Genomic DNA, 19,860 nt, shown 5'->3' with positions numbered 1-19,860 from the left:
TTCTCTGGAGCATTCTGGCTGTACTTCTTCCAAGACAGACTTGTTTGTCCTTCTGGCAGTCCATGGTATAGTCCATGTTCTTTGCCAACACCATAATTCAAAGGTATGAATTATTCTTTGGTCTTACTCATTTTCCAGCTTTCGCATGCATATGAGGTTATTGAACATACCATGGCATGGATCAGGTGCACCTTAGTCCTTAAAGTGACAGATTTGCTTTTTTAACACTTTAAAGAGGTCTTTTGCAGCAGATTTGGCCAATGCAATACATCAATACATCATTTGATTTCTTGACTGCTGCTTCCTTGGGTGTTGATTGTTGGTTCAAGTAAAAGGAGATCCTTGACAACTTCAATATTTTCCGTTTATCACGATGTTGCTTATTGGTCCAGTTGTAAGGATTTTTTTTTTTATGTTGAGGTGTAATACATACTGAAGACTGTAGTCTTTGATCTTCATCAGTAAGTGCTTCAAGCCCTCTACACTTTTAGCAAGCAAGGTTGTGTCATCTGCATATGGCAGGTTGTTAATGAGTCTTCCTCCAGTCCTGATGCCCCATTCTTCTGACAGTCCAGCTTCTCGGATTCTGTTCCTTACTAGCTCTTAAACTTGGGGAAATTGCTCCTGACTTTCAGACTCTGTTTATTTATAAAATTTGGCCAACGTCGGGTTCTTTTGAGGAAGACTTTTTTTGTTATTCAATATTTCTAAAAAACGCAAGAAACAGTCCCGCCCCTACATCCTAAGGGCCAGTTAGGCCGCGGTCCGCTTCCCGGACATGGACATTCCGCGAGATCTCGCTTCCCCTCATCGGCACGCCCGGCTCCTCCCCCTTCTCCTCTAGGCCAATCAGAGCTCGGTCCGCAAGAGCGGGACCCAGGATCTTGCTTCAGCGCCTTCGGCAGCCATTGGCAGTGGGTTGCCATGGTCACCATTAAGAGGCGGGGCTGACAGGCTAGCCAGGCCTCCAGGGAGAAAGGTGGATTCTGATTGGCTGCTTCCGCGCTTCACCTGCGGCCCAGGTGTCTCCCCCTCCCCGCCCCTTCCCTCGGGGAGACCAACACATGGCCCCCTCTCTCCCCTCCTCTCGCCCTAGCCTGGCGCCCCGAAAGTTTCCTGGGAAGGACACAGAAAACACTGAAGAAATTACTAGAGGCTGCTGCGAGGGAGGCGGAACCCTTTTATTAAGCAAAACCCTTTTATTAGGTATTTTGCTAGGTGCGCGGCGCTGTGTTGTCTTCCCAAGATATGTTGCATTTAATTCTCACGACAGATGAGGAAAATAAGGCTCAGAAGAAGCCCTTCCCAATATCGCACAGCTAGGTTTGGGGGCACCTGGGCTGGGGGTCAGGAGCCTTGGAGGCGCAGTGGTTAAGTGCTCTACTGCTAACTGAAAGGTCAGCGGTTCAAATATACCAGACCGTCTTTGAGAGAAAGATGTGGCAATCTGCTTCCAAAAGATTATAGCCTTGGAAACTCTATGGGGCAGTTCTATTCTGTCCTATAAGGTCTCTATGAGTCAGAATCAACACCACGGCAACGGGTTTTGGGGGGATTGGTGCCAGGTAGTCTCAGTTCAGATCCCCCATCTTTCCACTGAACCTGGGAAGAAGTGGAGAAACGACGAGATGGAGGAAACAGGGAAATCCAGAGGAAATGAGAGCTGGAGGAGTCAGGTTCAGATCGGATGGAGAGAAGGGGACTCAAAGGAAGACAGAAAGGGAAGACGTGAAGGAGTCAGGCAGAGAAAAAGTAAAGAGATAAGGGAGGGAGAAACAGTTTTAGAGCCAGAACGAAGAGACTGGAACGAGGAGGCAGAGATCCCCAGAGGGCAAGGAAGCGAGGGGGGTAGAAAAAGAAGAGAGATCCAAAGGGCACAGAGACCCAGAGAGAGGGCACAGAGCTTGGGAGGGGAGGCTGAAATCCAGAGGGAGGAAGGAAACCAGGTTAGGAGAGGCAGAGAGAAAGAGACGCCGTAGTGGCGGACGCAAGCCTCACCACCCCCACCCCCACCCGGTACCGCCCTCCAGGGACGCGCAGGAAGGAGCCACAGTCAGAGCGCACAGCGGGGTCTTTATTGAACCGGGAAGCAAGTGCTCAGGCCGCGTCCAGCACCAGCAGCTTGCGCATGTACGAGTTCAGCCAGTGGCGGCGCTCCAGGGCGGCCAGCAGCCGCGCGCGCTCCCGGAAGGCTGCGTCGTCCGCCAGCGCCAGGCTCCGCCGGGACTGGTGGGTTCCCGGGCCTACCCAGGCCCGGCCGGGGGTCCGGAGGCTGCGGGGAGACAGAGGAACGCGGTGACCAGCGAGTCCCAGCCCCGCCCGCCGCCGCCGGTCCTCTCTGCGGTCTAGCTCGCAGCCCTACTGCTGCACATTTGGTGGCGTGGCTGTCTGTCTCTGTCCCTCTCTATCTATCTGTGCGGGTCTGTGTGTCTTCTCTGAAGCCCCCTTAGTACGAGGACGAGTCTGATCACTTGTCCGCCCCTAGGGCCTCGGCGCAGGGCCTGGCACACACCGAAAACTCAATAAACGCTACTCAGCGAAGGAATCCGCTCCTGCTCCTATACCTTTCAAGTCTCCAAACGCCTTTCTTAGGGTCTCAGAATCTATCTTTTTATACCTCTCTTTTGCTGATTCTCTGTAGGTCCTCCTCCTCCCCCTGCCTCTGGGTCTCCATCCCCCTCTATCTCTGGATCTGTTCCCCCTCTCTGGGTCTCTGTCCCCCTCTCTCTCTGGGTCTCTTCCCACCTCTCCGAGTGCCCCTTCTCCCTGGGAGACCTAGCCTCACACATACCTGAGCACTGTTACGGGAGGCAGGGCAACTCCTGTAGCCCTGCGGACGCCCCAGGGCACTAGCAGCAGGAGCAGCAGCAGCAGCCGCACCCTTGGGCTCCTGGGCACCTGGCGAGTCTCCATCACCTGTGGAGAGAAAGGGAAACACTTAGTGAGACCTGCGCCCCCTCCCAGCCAACGGGACCGCACCCCCACCAGCACACCCGCGGGACCCCTACCGCGCAGTGGTTTCTGGCAGCGATGTGGCAGCCCCTTTATATTGCCTCCACAGCCCCCGCAGCTGGCAGTGACGCAGGCTAGGGGGCCGGGGGCATGGGGTCACCCCCCTCAGGCTCATTAGGAGCCGCCAGCGGTAATGAGGAGCTGGGGGTGGGGGCCCAGACACTGCCGCCTCTGCGGTCACCAACTAATTGGGACCGGGAGCTGGGACCTAAGGAGAAGAGGGAGGGGGAGAAATGGACAGACAGAGAGGTGGACACAGGGGGTGTGTCAGTGGGATAAAAATAGAGGCTGGCAGAGAGGCCATCAGAGCAGAAGACAGAGACACAGAGAGAGGAGACTCCAAGAGCAGCATCCAGGAAGGGCTGATGGGGAGACAGAGACACAAATGGGTGGCAGAGGGTGAACAAGGACAGACAGTAACTGAGGGCAGGAGAGAGAGTATGAAAGAGGAAGAAAGGCAATAACAAAGAGGGAGAAAGGAAGAGAGAAAAGAAAGACAGAGAACAAAGGAAGGACTCTCAGAAAGACAGAGATGGAAGAACAGACAAACGCTCAGAGACATAGATGCTCAGAGGTCAGTACAGGCAGGGGGAGAACCAGAAAGATGGAGTGATGATAGGGATAGGGGACAGGCAGGAGATGGCAAAGTGGGTGTGAGGTGGAGGTGTGAGGGGCGGTCTCCTGAGAGATAAATCAGAAAACACCTTACAGGGATGGTGGGGAAGAGGCAGATGAGGACCAGGCTATGCTGTGGAGTATCTAAGTCTTGCCCCACCCCCAGCATTTAGGGATCCTGAGGATTTAAGGCCCAGGCCACCCACCCTCCACTTGCACTGGGGCCCTCTGCAAGGTGGGGAAGTGGGCAAGGTTGGGAAATCAGAAACAGGCCTCAACTTGGGTCTCTAATTGGCAAGATGTGGGAACTTGGAGCCCTGGTTTCCCAGAGAGGAGGGGTCTGGGGGCTGGGCCACTGGGTCTGAGAATGGAGGAGACAGGGGCCTGGACTCCTGGGTTTTGGAGGAAGAGTAGGCTGGGGAGCCTGAATCCCTGGATCCTGGGGGAGGATGATAGGGTCGGGGGTCCTGGCCTCCTGGATCCTTGGGAGGAAGGAGCTGGGGTCATGGACCCCTGGATCTGAGTGAGGAGGGGGTTGGGGCTGGACTTCTGCATCTGAGGGAGGAGGGGGCCGGGGACTGGACTTCTGAGGGGGAGCTAGAGACCAGGACTCCTGAGTTTTGAGATAGGAGGGGGCCAGGGGCCCAGACTCTTGGGTTTGGGGGGAGGAGAGAGCTAGGGCTGGACTGCTGTGTCTGTGGGAAGTCAGTTTGTGGGGGCACTTCCTTCCACCAGATCATCCCATCCCTGACTCCCTTCCCCACCCTAGAGACAATGTCCTTTATCTTGGTTCCTTTAAGAGCCCAAGCCTGTCGCTAGGCTCCCAGAATCTCCGGGGAGGGAGGTCAGATGCGTCACCTGCACCCTTGGGACCCACCTCCCCCACACTGCCCAGCACCATTCTGCAGCATTCATCTGTCTCCACTCCCAGCTCTTCTCATCTGCTGTTGTCTTGGACCCCATTAAGCAGGTAAGAGACCCCAGGACCTGTTCCAGGACCCCAAGCAACTCTGTCCCAACCAGGTGGGTGCACCTCCACCTAACCAAAGACTTAGGCATCTCTCCCCACACCAGCTTCTGGGACCCTGGGATCCCAGCTCCACCTGAAATAAACAGAAGGACTGGGGCTGGACCCCACAGTCCTCTCCTGAGGAGTCCTCACCCCTAGACCCCTATCTCTCAAGGACCCAGGACTCAGAGCTCCCAATCCCTTTCTCCCTCAGAACCCAAGAGTTCAGACCCCCATCTCCTTTCTCCTCTTAATCCAGGCCCCCAAGCTTTGCTCCCCCCAAATTCTAGGCATCTGAACCTACAGGTCTCTCCTCTCTGAAGAACAAGGATTTTAGACCTCCAGCCCCTCCTCTCTCAGACTCAGGAGTCCAGGTACCCAGTCTCCTCCTCCCTCAGACCCAGGGGTCCAAAATCCAGGCCCTCTTCTCTCACATCCAGCAGGCCAGGCTCCCAGCCCCCTCCTTCTTCAGACCCAGCAGTCTGGATCTCTGGCCCCCTCCTCCCTCAGACCCAGGAGTTCAGCCTGGCCCCTAGCCGCTCCTTCTGAGCTTCCTCTAGTATAAAAAACTGTTGACTCCAGTGTCTCAGGGGTCCTCGAGAGGAAGGCCATCCCGCGCCCCCTTGGCAGGGTTCTGACACCCTCCAAAGTCTAAGCTGAGGAGGAATGGGGGACTGGAGAGGTGTCATTCTTTCCCAATTAACTCTGGGACCCCTGGGGGAACAGATAAGGCTAACTACGACTCCCAAAAAGCCCAGCGCTTCGGTCTCCCTTCGCTACAGCGGCTCCTGCCTCGCAGCCCTCGGGGAGTTGCAGTTAGGTTCTTCTCCTTTCCCTAGTGCCAAGCTTGGCCCTAGAAGTGAGACACCTGGGGACCAGTGGGCGGGGGCCTCCCGTAGCGGGCGGGGCTTCCGGCAGCTTCCGGACTTAACCCCTTCCTTCCCGCTCCCCTACACTTGCAGGAGTCTCCTAGAGCCATGAAACCATTCTGCCCGATCTTCTTCCTCTTCCTCCTCGCCTGGCTGGGCTCCAAGGCTGCCCCCTCAGCCTCACCGCCTGCGGGGATGAGTGGCCCCTCTGAGACCTCCCCTAGCGCTTCTGAAAATTCCACTCCCGACCAAGCTAACTCAGAGTCCCTTGAGACTTTTGATTCGGAGTCCTCCAAGACACCCCATACAGTTTCCCCTGAGACCTCCCCTGCTGACTTCACTGAGACCCCCAATCCTGCCCTCCCGGAAACCCCACACCCAGAGCCCCATGAAGCCCCCAGGCCTAGCACGTATAAAATCTCCATCTCAGAGTCCCCGGAGACCACAAAACCTAACCTTTCCAGAACAACACACCCAGAACTTTCTGAGACCCCCAAATCTTACCCCACTGAAACACCACATCTAGGATTCCTGGAGACCTCAAAACCTAATCCCTCCAAATCTTCACACCTAGAATTTCCTGAGGCCCCAAACTCTGACCCTGCTGAAACTCCACACCAAGAGCCCTCTGAGATCCCCAGACTGAACTCCACTGAAACCCTACACCCAGACCCTGACCCCACCAAGACCCTTGACTTCAAAACCCCAGAGACTCATGACCCTGCCACCACTCAGACCCCAAACTCTGAATTCCCCCAGACTACCCATCTTGACCCTACTGAAACGCCCCAACCAGAATCCCATGCAACCCACAACCTCAGCCCCACTGAAATTCCCAGAACCGAATTCTCTACAGCTCAATACCAAGATGCAAAAGAGGGCCCCATGACCTCCAACCCTGAACACTCCACTAATCTTCATGCGGACATGTTTGCACCCACCAAGGATAGAGCGACCGCCCTAAAAGAGGTGCTTCTGGATCCCACACCAGAAACCCTTTCAGCCACCCAGCCTGGCTCCCCTAAATTACCCGCCTTAGATTCTCCAGGGACCCTTGAACCGAAGGTTCCTCATAGGCCTGATCCTAAAGGGCCGGATGCCCCTCCTCCCTCAGCCCGGATTGCGGGACCCCCTGCTCCTCCAGGGCCCCCCAATGAGCCAATTCCCGCCACTCCGCGGGCCCCCCAGCGGCGCAGCCGAGGGGAGAGAGTCAATACTATCATCGTGGTGGAACGAGTGAAGGAGACCGGTGAGAGGCGGGAGCTCAGACTCCTGGGTCCAAGGGAGGAGGGAGCTGGGACTCTTGGGTCGGCGGAGAGGAGGAGTTTAGATTCCTCGGTCCCCTGGGCATTTCCTCCTAAGGTGTGACTCTGGTGGGGCGCCCACGGGGCGTGGCGGGCGGGGCCCTGTGCCTGTTCCTCGCCGGGACCGGACTCCTGGTCGGCATCTTTCTGCTGCTGTGGTGTCTCTACCGCCGGGCTGCTCGGCACCGGACCTTCGCGCACCACCGCCTCCCGGACGACGACGAGCCCGGTAAGCCCCTTCACCCTTAGTCCCGGGAGCAGGCCCCCCCCCGCGCTCCCTGAACCCCGTCCCTAGAAGGCCCGCGCCTTTCCTACCCCAGGTTTCGCCAGGCACTTGATGGCGCCCGGCAGAAAAGCATAAGCCCCCCATCCAAGGTCAGTGAAAGCCATGACCGCTCCAGTGTCGGACCCTGCCCCTAATTTACTGAACTTCATACACACACTTCTGCGGCCGCCCCCAGGCCCAGCAGGGAATCGCATCAGGCGGGAGCCACAGGCCATAAAGCCCCGCGCCCTCCCAGGTAGTCCCCGCCCCTTCCACGCCCTGTTGCACCGATGCCACGCCTCCTCACTTATCCCGGGGCGGGCCCCATTCAGACAATCGAATCCTCTCTCCCGCCGCCTCATTGGCCAGCGCACAACAGAGGGTATTGATTCCACTGTCTCCCCGGGATAACCCCTCCCCTTCGCTACCCTAGTTATGCACCTGGACGCCCCGAAGGACCCCTACGACCTCTACTTCTATGCGCCAGACGCCTGGGTCCCTTCGCACATCGCTACCAAGCAACCGCCGCCCACCCCTCCGCTGCCACCCAAGCTGCCCCCGCCGCCCCGCGGGGGGCCCCCCCAGCGCCTGGAAACCCTCTCCCCTGCCACGCTCCCTAACAACTTCGTGTGAACCCCGCCCGAGTCTGCCAGACCTGCCCATCCCCAGACGGAGAAATGGCCCAGGGTCCTGTCCTCCTGGCAGCTTTGCTACATAGAGGTACTCTTGGATAGAGGGTCTGAACCGACAGAGGTGCTTTCGCTATGACCTGAGAACACGATCTGAAGTGGAATAAATCACGTGTTCCCATGGCTGATCACCTTTGGCCTGACTCCTGGGAGAGAATGCGACTTGGGTCCTAGGCTACTGGGTCTGAGACTTCTGGGTGAGGGAAGAGAGATTACGGACTGGACTCCTTGGTCTGAGGGAAGCGGGTCTGAAGGGCTATACTTTTGGGTCTGAGGGAGAAGGGGCTAGGGGCTGGACTCCTGGACCTAAGGGAGGAGGAGCTGGGAGGCTGAGCCCCTGGGTCTGAGGGAGAAGGGGCTCAGGGCCAGACTCCTGTGACTCCATGGCCAAGGATAACTTAATCTGTACACCAAAGCATTTTATTGGGAGTGGGGCAGAGCAGGTTTTACAGTCACAGAGACGGAGACACAAAGACACAACCCTGCCCCGGGGAAAACACCCCTCTCCTCCGTCCCCATTCCCTTTCCTGGGATTTTGTGACTTCTCCAACATATGTTCCCCAAATTCTAAACTGAAAGAGGGGTGTATTAGAGGGGAAGGATCCCAGATTTTTTAGTCATTTAGCCCCTGAGGGACACAACAAATGGCCACTGAGAAACTGAGGGTAGCTTGAAACCACCCAGGAGGATAAAGTGCAAGGAATTGGGAGGAAGGGGGAGGCCTTGAAACCACCATGGGGAAATTCAATGGTGGTGGCTTCTGACCATTGAGATGATGGACTTGAACAGCCACTATTTAGACCTGAAAATCATGTCCAAGAAAGTGCATTGCAGTGGGAAGAGGCATATTGTTAAAATCGCCATTTTGGTTGTTTCCCTAGACATTGTGCAAAGCTAGAGAGAAAGTCTTGGAGAATTTGGTGCATCAGCAAAAGAGAGACGAGAATCTGCTGGGGGTTGGGGGAAGGATGTGCAAAGGGGACTTGAAACCACCATTTTCCTTCAGAAACGCTGGTGAGAATCAATCCCTGGAATGGTGGGGGTGAGTGATGTGTTAAACCAACCTGGAAAATACAGAATAGAATTGGGAGAGATTTGAAACTTCTAGAGGAAGGACCTTGAATTTTTCTTAAAGGAGACAGGGGCTGGGTAACCTCAGGGGGGGTAGCCTGACAGTACCTGGGGTTAAAAAAAACAAGTGCCTTAAAACCACGAGAGTAAGAGGTTTGACTGTCCATTCAAATGAAGCCCTGAAAGGAGAGTTCTGAAACCACTGAGGCAGACGAGTGGGGAAGCAGACCTGGAAACTTATCAGGAGGCCTTTAGGGAAATATGGGTATCCTCGAAACTGCTGGTCTGCAGCTCACTACCCCTGAGAGGTGTTTGGGAAGAGAAGAGGATTCAACAGCACTGGGAGAAAGGGTGAGTGCTTCTTAGGCCTGAGGCAGGACAGAGAGGACTGGGGTCCTTGACACTGTAGCTCAGGCCAGATGTGTGGAGTGGAGGTCCTGGAAACTGCCATTCAGTGGGAGGCACATGGTCAGTAGTCCCGGACAGGGGGCGGGGGCCTCGGGGGCTGAACTGTGCTGTGTGTGGCCCCGTAGGAAGGAGGTGGAGCAGGGGGCGCCCCTGGGGGTTCAGCCTCATCCTCCATTTCACTGTCATCGCTGCCAGCCAGCTGGTCGTGGCCAACGAAGCCACACTTCTCTTCACTCATCTCCTCAGGCTCTGCCCACGGCTGCTTCTCTCCAGAAGCAAAGACCCCGTAGAAGATGACACCTCCATAATGCACCAGGGAGGCGATTAGGAACACATACTGCCACTCTTCCCGAGTCTGTGGGGGACAACGGGAGCAGAGGTCATATTGTTGTCAGGTGTGGTCAAGTCGATTTCAACTCATAGCGACCCCATGCGACAGACTAGAAGTTCCCCATAGACTTTTCTAGGCTGTGATCTTTACGGGAGCAGGTCGCCAAGTCTTTCTGCCAAGGAGCCACTGGGTGGATTCAAACCACCAACTTCCGGTTACCAGCTCAGTGCTTAACCATTGCCACCAGGGCTCACTGAGTGGTCAAATACGGGAACAAAAAACGACACATGAGGAGAGAAGGGGAGCGTGGAGAGGCTGAAAGAGATGGAGACACAGACCCGGAAAAGGCAGGACTTGGAGCCCTGGGGAGGATGAAGGACATGTTCAGGAAGGTTAAAAAAAAAAAAAAAAAGTTGCTATTGAGTCTGAGTCATGACAACCCCCACGTGTTACAGAGTAGAACTGCTCCATATGGTTTTCTTGGCTGTAATCCTTACAGGGAGCCCTGGTGGTGCAGTGGTTACAGTATCAACTGCTAACTGAAAGGTTGACAGTTCAAAACCACCAGCTGCTCTGCACAGTCCGTTTCCATAGAGATTTACAGCCTTGAAAATACTATAGGGTCACTATGAGTCGGTATCAACTGGACAGGCAGTGGTTTTTTTTTGTTTTGTTTTGTTTTTTGGTAATCTTTATGAAAGCAGAACGCCAGGCCTTTCTTCCGCAGAGCCACTGGGTGGGTTTGAACCACCAACCTTTAGGTTAGTAGTCGAAGGCTTAACCGTTTGCACCACCAAGGGACTATGATGTGCAAATTTGGGGGACGAGTGGGTCAGGGTGGGCACACGGACCTTGTGCTTTGTCATGGCACCCACGATGATGGGGCACACCATGCCCGACAACGTGCCCACGCCGTTGGAGATGCCCATGAGGATGCTGGCGTAGCGTGGGGCGATGTCCAGGTGGTTCACATTGAATCCTGGAGAGGAGGCGAGCAAGAAGGCGTCACATCCATATCTCACTTGAGTGACTCCCACTCGGCCACCCCCTACCGCCAGCTCTTTCTAGTCCACCTTTTGCGAGCCAGGGAGGCCCCTCCTGAGTCAGGCAGTTTCCTACAGGGCTGACCACAAGCCTCCAAACTGCAGATGTGCGGTTCTCACCCGAGATGGCGAAGCCGCTGAAGCCCACAGCAAGGACCAGGAAGGAGATGGCCACGCCCTTGGAGTGTGAATAGCCGACCACCAGCAACAGCGTAGCTTCCATGCCGAAGCCTACGGAGGGCCGCCCATCTGAGAGCTGGCCAGGATGCAGGCCGCCCCACACCGCCTCTCCAGGCTTGTTGCCTGGCCCTGCCCCAATCCGGCTCGGATCAGCCCCACTCTCGCCACCTCCGAGCAGGGGCCAGGCCTCGTCCCCCATTCTGCTGACTTGAACCCACACTAATCAGGCCCCTATGTCTCCAAGACCCAGCTCCTAGCGATGCCACGACCCGAAAACGCAGAATTCAGGCCCTATCCATGCACCTCTCAGCCGCCCAGACCCTGTCTCTCCAGGTCCTTCACTATTAGCCCCTCTTCATCGCTTACGCCCTACTCCTCCCGGTCCCCTGCAGGCCCCGCCCAGCTTGGTCTGGCCGCTGCCCCACCTGAATATGTAGTTGCACCTGCCCTGCCCTCCCAAGGCGTTGGCTGTGGCCCCTGAACGTGCAGCGTGGGAATCTGCTCCTTCCAGACCCGCCTTCGCTCTGACTCTACTTGAGCACGCGCCTGGACTACTTCTTCCGACTCCCCCCCTACTTGCGGTGGTCCTGCCCTCTGGATCCGCCCCACTAAGGTCGGTCCCGCCTCTCCTAGGCCCCTCCCTTCCCAGGCCCCGCCTACTCACCCCCGCAGTTCATCAACTTGCGCACGTTGGTGGTGGACATGATCCGGCGGCTCCGCAGGAAGTCTGCGATCTGGCCGCCGATGGGCACGATGATGGTCATGACAAGGTGGGGCAGCGCAGACACCAGGCCCACCTGCGCAAGCGTGCGTATAGCGCGGGGCGCTCAGGAGCCGCAGGCCGGGTGTCTACTGCCTGTTCTTTGTTCTAACCCCTCGGGATCCGCAGTTCCCGTCCAGGCCCCACCCCGCCGCGCCCCTTGCCCGGCCTGCCTGGGCCCCACCTTGCTGATCTCGAAGCCGAACACCTCTTCGAAGTAAGCAGGCTGGGAAATTAGGAGCAGGTAGAATGTCCAACTACGGCAGAAATTGGCCACTATGATGGCGTAGACTGGCATGGACGTGAAAAAGCGCCGCCAGGGAGTGTTAAACTTCTGTAGGGGTGAAGGGAGGGGCCGCTAAGACGGAGACCAGCGCTGGGCGCTCCACCGTGTAACTTCAGGGGCCCCACTATAGTCCTACAGAGACCCGGGGATCCGACATCACTGTAAATCTAGGGACCTGGAGGTACAGGCCCCCTCATATCCCAGCGGGGGACCAGGAGGAATTCCAGCATCATGGTGACACTTCAGGAACAGGGATTCTGGACCTACAGTTGCCTCCCAAATTCGCAGGTGTCCGAGCCCCACGATGACCTTCAGGGATCTATAAATGGGGCCTTGGAGTCTCCTTCCATTCAATAACCCCCTAAGTCTAGTCTGACTCACCCCAGGGCCTAAACTAAACCCGGACACTCTAATCCCGTACCTATTGATTTTAACCACGCCCCATCAATGGTTCTAATCCCACCCACATCGCGACCTACCCAGCCTTCAGATTTAACACCACCCCCTAGTTCTAGCCCCGCCTTCTTTGCGGTCTAGCCCTATTTCTCTGAGAGTTTGCAGAAACCCACCACGATCTACACACGCCAAAACCTGGCGACGCGGGTTCAGAGCCCGTTTTCTCCTGCCTCGGTGCCTCGGGTGCCTCGATGTCCCTCCCCGCCCCACCGCGCCCCTACCCCACAGACAGCCCCCCGAGCTTGGGCCCGGACCGTAACGGGGTTCATGAGTTTGGCGCTCTCGCCGATGGCGTCCTCGATGTATTTGCGTTCCTCCTCCGAGATGCTGGGGTGCAGCGCCGGGGACTCGTAGGAGACCAGTAGCCAGAAAAGGTACCAGAAGATCCCGAAGCTGCCTGGGGGGAGGGGGGTCAGGAAGGGGATGGGAGAGGGATGACCACCGGCTCCGCCCCGCCCGTGCGCCGCCCGGACCCAGGCGTCCGGGCCCCTCACCGTAGACATAAAACACGGAACTCCATCCCGAGTACTGCACCAGGACACCGGCGAGGGGCATTGCGACCACCGCCCCAGCATATGAACCTAACGGAGAGAACACGGGGTGGAGAACAGGCCCTTCTTCCCTCAGAGCCAGGAGTTCAGGTCCCCACCTTTCTGGGACACAGAAGTATAAGCCACAGCCCCTCCTCTCTTAGATACATCTTACTGGATCCCCAGCCCCTCCTCCCCTGACCCGGGAGTCCAGGCCCCCAACCCATCCTCCCTCAGACCAAGAGTCTAGATCCCCAGCCCCCTCCTTCCTCAGACCCACGTGGCTGGGCCCCCAGCTCCCTCCTCCCCCAGACCGAAGAGTCCTGGCTCCAGGCCCTCCTCCCTTAGATCCCTGACCCTGGATCCCCAGTGCCAATCCCTCACCGCAGAAGGCCGTAGTGGCCAGGCGACTCCGCTCTAAGGGTGGGGCCCATTTGCTCCAGATTCCGTGGCAGGCCGGGTAGGTGACACCCTGGCGAGGAGAAAACGAGGGTCAATGAGAAGAGGCGGGATCAGAAAGGGGGCGGGGTTATAAAGGGCGGGGCTTTACCTCTACCAACCCCTGCAGGATCCTCACGAAGATGACGCAGCCGTAGTGGACGCGTGCAGCGGAGGGGATCAGCATGTTTAGAGTGGAAGTAGCCACGATAGCAAAGCCGAAAACCCTGATGGCAAGAGTCCGTGGTCCCCGAAAAGAGTCTAGCAATCCGCTATGCTTAGGATTCTACCCTTCCTGCCCACAGCAGGCCAGGCTCTGCCTTTACAGGAATCCGGGACCCCAAATTCTCTGCGAGCCCCGCCTTCCACAATCGCAAGCCCTTTCTTTAGGATCCCGCTCCAGGACCTAGGCTCCTCCCATTTCGCCAGATTCCGCCCTCAAATTCAAGGCCACACCCTCTAACTCCACCCACGTAACTATAGTTTCCGCCCACCATGAGATCCCACCCCTGTACCTGTTGGCTGCGAATTTTTGACAGATAAATCCTCCAGGAATCTGGGTGACAATGTAGCCCCAGAAAAAGGAGCCGTGTATGAGGCCGACAGTCTCTGGATCCCAGCTGAACTGGGCTTTCTGCGGACCAAAAAGACACATCAAACCAGCCGCCCTGGCCAGACAGGGCCCCTCTACCAGTCTGCGCCGCAGACTCAGCCTCGCAGCCAATCAGCAATCAATGATCTCGCCTATCCACCAAAACACCTGCCAATCAGAGCCCACTCCAGTACTCCCATCCCTCTGCTCCTCCACGTTGCTAGGTCCAGTGCTATCTTAGCAACGGAGCCTGTTACTGCCTAGACGACCTGGTTCCTGGTTTCTCCTGTTTCCCTGACTCAGTGCCCCTTCCCTGAATGTCTGAGCCCCATGAACGGTGATGGACAGTCTTTCTCCACTTCTACCCAACTTACCAATGTGTCCCATTGTGTGCGGTGTGACCTGGATGGGGTCTAGGCAGGACAAGAACTAGTCAAAGGGGCGGGCCTGATTGAAAGGGAGCAAGGGGCGGAGCTTCATGTAAGCCCCGCCCAAACCGGGAATGCGTCCTTGGTCTATAATGAAATAGAGGTGGAGCCTGCGACGGGGTGGAGCTTCACGAAAACGGCAGAGCAGATGGGGCGGGACATAGGCAGGGGGGGCTTCAGAAAAGCCAGGATCAAAACTCAAGGTGGGGCCTGAGATGGGGCTGAGATTAAGTAGATGGCACTGGGACGTGCGTGGGACTCTGACGTGAGCGAAGTTGCTAGTAGGCTTACAGTGAAGGAGAAGCAATGCATAGGTGGGGCGGGGCCTCTATGAAAGCTGATACTGGGGCGGAGTCTACACTGCGGCAGGGATCTGAAATAGGGGCCGGGCTTCATTTAGATCTGGGCGGGGCTTAGGTAAAGAGCGATTTCTGAGTTGAGCTCAGAGCGGAGGGGGCGGCACATGATGGGCAGAGCGACTAAGGCTGTCTTTTGCAGAGGCGTGGCCTCGGTGGGAGGCCGCGAGGCAGCAGCTGGGCGTGGACAGGGCGGGCTCCGCCCAGAGCTACCTGCACCACCACGTGGCCCCGGTGGTGGGTCGTGCTGTTGTTGACCATGGAGACAATAGCCACGCCCAGGTTGCAGCGGATGCCAAAGCTGATGCAGAAGCCCAGCCCACTCATGATGGCGATGATGTAGCGGCGAGGGAGGCCGAAGCAGGTGCAGTCCAGGACTGGTGGGTCCCGAGTCTGTGTGGTCACCGGGCGCCCGTCAGCGCTCAGCTCCAGCGTCTCAGCACCTTCCTGCCGCTTCTCTAGAAGGCTGAGGGGCAGCAAGAGTCAAAGACTGGGAAGTCCAGACCCTCATTCCCCTCCTCTCACAAACCTAAGAGTCTGCACCCCAGAACCTTCTTCCCTCAGATCTAGGAGCTCGGGCCCCCAGCCCCTCCTTCCTCAGACCCAGAAATCCAGGCCCAAGCCCGCTCCTCCCTCAGACCCAGGAGTCAGGGCCCCCAGCTCTCTCCTCCCTCAGACCCAGGAGTCCCAAAACACAGCCTCTACTCCCTCAGATTCAGGAGTCTAGGCCTCCAGGCCCTTCTCACTCAGACCCAGAAGTCCAGGCCCAAGCCCTCTCCTCCCTCAAACCCAGGAATTTAGGCCCCCAAAGCCCTCCTCCCCAGCCCTGTCATCTCTCTGGACTCAGGAGTTAAGAACCCAGAGTACCCTTGGGATCCTGGGGCCTGTGCCCCCACCCCCACCCCACACCCGGAGACTCTCCCTAGACCCTCTGCCAGATAGGAGCCTATTTGAGGAAGCAAAAGGTGCTAAGGAGATGCTTCAGCAAAGGTGTCAAGAGAACAGATGCTTCGCAGCCACGTCTGCTATATATACCGACCCCTCCTCCACCGCGCCCCTTTCCGTGGCCTGCCCTTCTGCGCTTCCAGACCCAGCTGTGGGGCCGACATCCAGCTGACTCTTGTAGCCACTGGGAGCCCATTCGCAGGGATGCAGGGATTGGGGAGAGATCGGACCCGAGTCCAGCAGCCCAGCCCCATTGTCCCTGGGGAACCTTGAGTTCAGGCCTTCAGCCTAGGGGTTAAGGAGGGAGAGTGTTGGGTGGTGTCCTGGCAGGGGACAGATGGCCCTGGTGGGGGATTGGCTCAGTCCCCAGAGTGGCTCTCGCCCCCGCCAGCTCTGGATCCAAGACTGAGTCTGTGATGACAGACAGGGTACTTGGAGGGCCGCCTCAAACCCAGAGAGAGGCTGCAGGGAGAGAGGCCCCCTGACACTCATGGGGAAAGACCTAAGATGAGAGTGACAGAGATCCAGGGAGACAGGGAACTAGAGAGAGGGGAACAGAGACCCAGAAGGAGGGGAGAGAGGCCCAGAGAGAGAACAGAGACCTAGAGAAAGAGGGACAGAGACCCAGAGAGAGGGGAATGGAGATCCAGAGAGAGAGGAACAGAGACCCAGAGAGAGAGGGGGACAGAGACCCAGAGGGAGAGAGGGGAACAGAAATCCAGACAGGGAAACAGACCTATACAGAGAAGGGGACAGAAACCCAAAGAAAGGGGGACAGAGATCCAGAGAGAGGTGGGGAGAAGAGACTCAAAAAAAGGTGGGGCAGAGACCAGAGAGAGGGAGACAGAGACCCCAGGGGTGGGATATAGATGTAGAGAGAGGGGACAGAGACTCAGCGTGTTGAGACAAAGACACTGAGAAAAGTGGAGAGAGATGAGGAGACTGTGAGGAGGAACAGGCTGGGGACGTGATTTGTGAGGGTTGGCCCCTCTCTGAGATGGGTAGGCAGCCAGGGGATCGGGCTGGATCCCAGGAAGGGGCTAGAACAGATGGAGGCGAGGGAGATTGGGACGGGGGAGGAGAGAACAGCCAGACGGTCTGGGGGGATGGGAGGTGGAAGAGAAGAGAGAACATAGCCGCCCTTCCCCATCCTTGAACTTAAGGAGGTGGGAGGGATGGTTAAGAATGGGGGAGGGGGTGAGACAGAAACCAGAGGGAGCTGGACAACACCCAGGAAGAAAGGAAGGATCGAACCCCAGGAATGAATAGTCCAGGACAGCAGGGGCTCGCCCCCTCCATCAGAAGAACATGTTGGCCAGGGAGGTGGTAGACTTTGACCCTGGTTCATGTCAGATGATATTTGACCCTGACACCCAGGATGTGATTACAGCCCCTGAAACTTGATATTCATGGTTCATATTAGGAGATGCCAGATCTCCGACCCAGGCTTTGAAAGCGGGGGTCTCAGTATCCCACACCCATAAAATGGGGGCAAGGGTAGAAATGTGAGACTATGAAGAGGGAATTTCAGGGTAAGAGGACTAGGAAAGCAGACAGGAAGGTGACCCTGAGGCTTTGCAGAGGACAAGAATTGAGAGGGGGGAGCCTGAATGGAGGTCCTCCTTCTCCTCCCTGGATGCCCTGGAACCCAGGCCTGATGGGTTGGGGATGAGGAAAGTGAGCACTTGAGAGGCAGTTAAAACCAAAAACCTCACTGCTGGATTCTGACTCATAGTGACCCTACAGGACAGAGCAGAAATGCCCCATAGGGTTTCCAAGTATATAAATCTTTATGGAAGCAGACTGTCACATCTATCTCCTGAGGAGAAGCTGGCGGATTTCAAATACAGATCTTTCAGTTAGCAAACAAGCGTTGTAACCACTGCACCACCAGGGTTCCTGGGTGTCAGCCAAAATGAAGAAGGTGTCTCAACATTCCCCACTCTGTGAGTCTCTGTGTCTCTTTCTGGGTGTCTGTCCCCCTCTTTGGGTGTCTGTTCCTCCCTTTCTGGGTCTCTGTCTTCCTCTCCCTCTGGGTCTCTGTCTTCCTTTCTCTCTGGGTCTCTGTCTTCCTCTCTCCCTGGGCCTCTGTCTCCATTTCGGGTTTTCTGTCCCTTTTCTCCAGGTCTCCATTCCCTTAATTTTCTCTTTGGTTTTCTCCTGTCTTTCATCGTACAACTAAGGAAAGTGAGGCTTGGAAAGCAGAAGTAGCAAACCCAAGGTCACACACGAGAACGTTGATGGGCCTGATCCCTTCCTGGCCCCCAGCAGCATCCTGCCCCAGGCCTGGCTCTCAGAAGGCTCCTTGTCTCTCCTGCATTCCCCCCCCCCCCGCCTCCCCACCACACGCCCTGTCCTTGTCCCAAGCCAGTCTGGGTTCCCATCTGTTTCCTGGTCCAGGGGAGCTTTCCACCCACTCCAGTATCCCTCATCTCCAGGAAAGCCTCAGCCCCCAATCTAGCTCTAGGGTGAGGCTGACCAGGGTCTGCGTAATGGCTCTTGTCTTCATCAGCTTACTCCCCCCGCCACCCCGCCTTTGCCAAGTTGAGCCTCAGTTTCCCAAGCTTGGTCTAGGGGATTGAATAGGATCAGGGTGTTGTGTCTAATACAGTACAGCCCCCCTCTCTCTCCAGCAATTGAAAGTCAACCGCAGGATTTGGATGTGAATGCTCTCTGCTCAAAGTCCTTGGTGACTCTCCCAGGGGGAGCTCTGAGCTCAGGGGTCTCAGAGGACAGATGGACCAAAAGCAAACCAGACCCAGATGACAAGCTGGGAAGCAGAGACTGCAGGAGGGGGCCTGAGGCTGAATCCAGCCCTCCTGCTGCCCCTCTCCCACCCCCCCTCCGTCAGCACATCTCTCTCTCTACAGACTTCACACTGAAGTATTTTGAGAAACTCGTGAAAGGAGGCGAGAAAAAGGGTGGAGAGGGGCTGGAAAATTTGGAAAAGAAGGGGTGAGATTATCTTAGTTCCCCCCCTCACTGTGACATCCTTCTGTCTCCCTTCCTCCAGTCCCCCTCCCTCCTGTCTGTCTTGTTACTAGAGGGCGGGGGAGCTTGGGAGCTAGGAGGTGATCTGCAGCAAGCAGGACTAGAGTTAGACTTTAGGAAGGACTTGTATAGCTTAGTGAGATGGATGAGGGTCAACTAAACATGGGATCAGGGCTGTGGCCCTGATACCAGGGTCGGAGGGGGTCCAGACAGGGCTGTGGTGCTGGGGAGGCTGTCTCCTCCCCTACTGAGGCCAGATTATTTTTAGGCTTTTCCGCAGCTGAGTAATTTCTCTGACTTGGAGCCAGGGCTGGGGTTGGGGGCGGGAGACTGGGGTGGGGGGAGGCATCCAGACTGCCCTGAGGGACACCCAAGTCACTGGGATCATCTCCTTGGCTGGGAGGATGTCCCTTGGGGTTATAGCCCCATACCCTCTGGGGAGTCTGACCCACCTCAGGAACCTGATTTTTTGGCCTGCATCTCTCTCCTCCCCCAGGGACCCAGGATACCTGGATTATCTCCTCCCAGCTTAACCCCCCTCAAGGACAAAAGCTGATGGGCTCCAATCCGCTTTAGCTTCAGATTAAACTCTCTGAGAAACACAGAGGGATGGAAAGAGATGTGGTTTGGGGAGGATAGAAACCCAGAGAGAAGGGGACAGAGACACAGAGAGAGAGAGAGAGGGGACAGAGACCCAGGAAGAGGACAGGGACCTAGAGAGAGTGGGGCAGGGACCCAAAGAGAGAGGGATATACAGTTCCAGATAGCCAGGCAGAGCCTGGCCTGGGGTAGGGTGCGGAAAAACCAACGGGGATGATGGATGAGAAAGGGTGAACTCGAGAGAGTGGCACCGTCGGAGACCGAGGGAGAAAACTAGCCAGATGGATTGAGGAATCCCCCATCCTGGGGTACCTCGTGTCCACCTGTCCATCTGCTCCTGGGGCGGACGAGCATCCTCTTCGGACCCCGCGTCCTTTCCCCGCCCAGGACCCCCGAGCCCCTCACCGGTGCAGCTTCCCGAGGGCGCGACCCGCCAGCTTCCGAAACTCCTCCTGGCGGAACTCCATGGTGGCGCCTCTGCAGCCGATCCCCCCGCCCGCGGGCCCGGGCGGCCGCGTCCGGGTTCCCGGGGTCCGCCCCGGCCCGGCCGGCCCCGCAGCTCCGCTCGGGGGGGAAAGAGGCTGCAAGTGCTGGCTGCCTGGGGGCTGTCACTGGAATCAGCGCCCTGGGCGGGCCATAGAGAGACCCCGCCCAGCCAGCCCCGTACCACAACCCATGAGTT

At 57.1% G+C, this 19,860-nt stretch overlaps 3 protein-coding genes across 3 annotated transcripts; 1 reads left to right on the top strand and 2 right to left on the bottom strand.

Annotated features, from left to right (window-relative positions):
• Nucleotides 1–2,097: 2,097 nt before the first annotated feature.
• Nucleotides 2,098–2,913, bottom strand: PTH2 (parathyroid hormone 2). Its single transcript, XM_010586948.2, has 2 exons — nucleotides 2,792–2,913; nucleotides 2,098–2,272 (listed from the first exon to the last, which is right to left on the bottom strand). The coding sequence occupies exons 1-2, from the start codon at nucleotides 2,911–2,913 to the stop codon at nucleotides 2,098–2,100; spliced, it is 297 nt and encodes a 98-aa protein (XP_010585250.2).
• Nucleotides 2,914–5,613: 2,700 nt separating this feature from the next.
• On the top strand, nucleotides 5,614–7,707 carry GFY (golgi associated olfactory signaling regulator). The gene is made up of 3 exons (XM_003406815.3): nucleotides 5,614–6,754; nucleotides 6,868–7,038; nucleotides 7,508–7,707. Exons 1-3 carry the CDS (start codon nucleotides 5,614–5,616, stop codon nucleotides 7,705–7,707), a joined length of 1,512 nt encoding a protein of 503 aa, XP_003406863.1.
• Nucleotides 7,708–7,781: 74 nt separating this feature from the next.
• On the bottom strand, nucleotides 7,782–19,645 carry SLC17A7 (solute carrier family 17 member 7). Its single transcript, XM_023543243.2, has 12 exons — nucleotides 19,584–19,645; nucleotides 14,856–15,108; nucleotides 13,782–13,900; nucleotides 13,379–13,493; nucleotides 13,213–13,300; nucleotides 12,793–12,879; nucleotides 12,553–12,695; nucleotides 11,741–11,890; nucleotides 11,461–11,593; nucleotides 10,737–10,847; nucleotides 10,425–10,552; nucleotides 7,782–9,597 (listed from the first exon to the last, which is right to left on the bottom strand). The coding sequence occupies exons 1-12, from the start codon at nucleotides 19,643–19,645 to the stop codon at nucleotides 9,304–9,306; spliced, it is 1,683 nt and encodes a 560-aa protein (XP_023399011.2). The 3' UTR covers nucleotides 7,782–9,303.
• Between the last annotated feature and the right edge of the window lie 215 nt (nucleotides 19,646–19,860).

Source organism: Loxodonta africana, chromosome 11 (assembly GCF_030014295.1).
Source record: "Loxodonta africana isolate mLoxAfr1 chromosome 11, mLoxAfr1.hap2, whole genome shotgun sequence".
Classification (NCBI taxonomy): Eukaryota; Metazoa; Chordata; class Mammalia; order Proboscidea; family Elephantidae; genus Loxodonta; species Loxodonta africana.
The sequence above is the reverse complement of the archived record's forward strand: the minus strand, read 5'-3'. Positions and strand labels throughout refer to the sequence as shown.

Coding starts and splice junctions, on each gene's coding strand:
- PTH2 (XM_010586948.2), bottom strand. CDS start 2,913: ATGGAGACTCGCCAGGTGCCCAGGAGCCCAAGGGTGCGGCTGCTGCTG. Junction 2,273..2,791: donor CCTCCCGTAACAGTGCTCAG/GTATGTGTGAGG, acceptor GTCTCCCCGCAG/CCTCCGGACCCCCGGCCGGG.
- GFY (XM_003406815.3), top strand. CDS start 5,614: ATGAAACCATTCTGCCCGATCTTCTTCCTCTTCCTCCTCGCCTGGCTG. Junction 6,755..6,867: donor GGAACGAGTGAAGGAGACCG/GTGAGAGGCGGG, acceptor TTTCCTCCTAAG/GTGTGACTCTGGTGGGGCGC. Junction 7,039..7,507: donor CCCGGACGACGACGAGCCCG/GTAAGCCCCTTC, acceptor TCGCTACCCTAG/TTATGCACCTGGACGCCCCG.
- SLC17A7 (XM_023543243.2), bottom strand. CDS start 19,645: ATGGAGTTCCGCCAGGAGGAGTTTCGGAAGCTGGCGGGTCGCGCCCTC. Junction 11,891..12,552: donor AACTCATGAACCCCGTTACG/GTCCGGGCCCAA, acceptor TCACCCCTACAG/AAGTTTAACACTCCCTGGCG. Junction 10,553..10,736: donor CAGCGGCTTCGCCATCTCGG/GTGAGAACCGCA, acceptor CCTCCTCTCCAG/GATTCAATGTGAACCACCTG.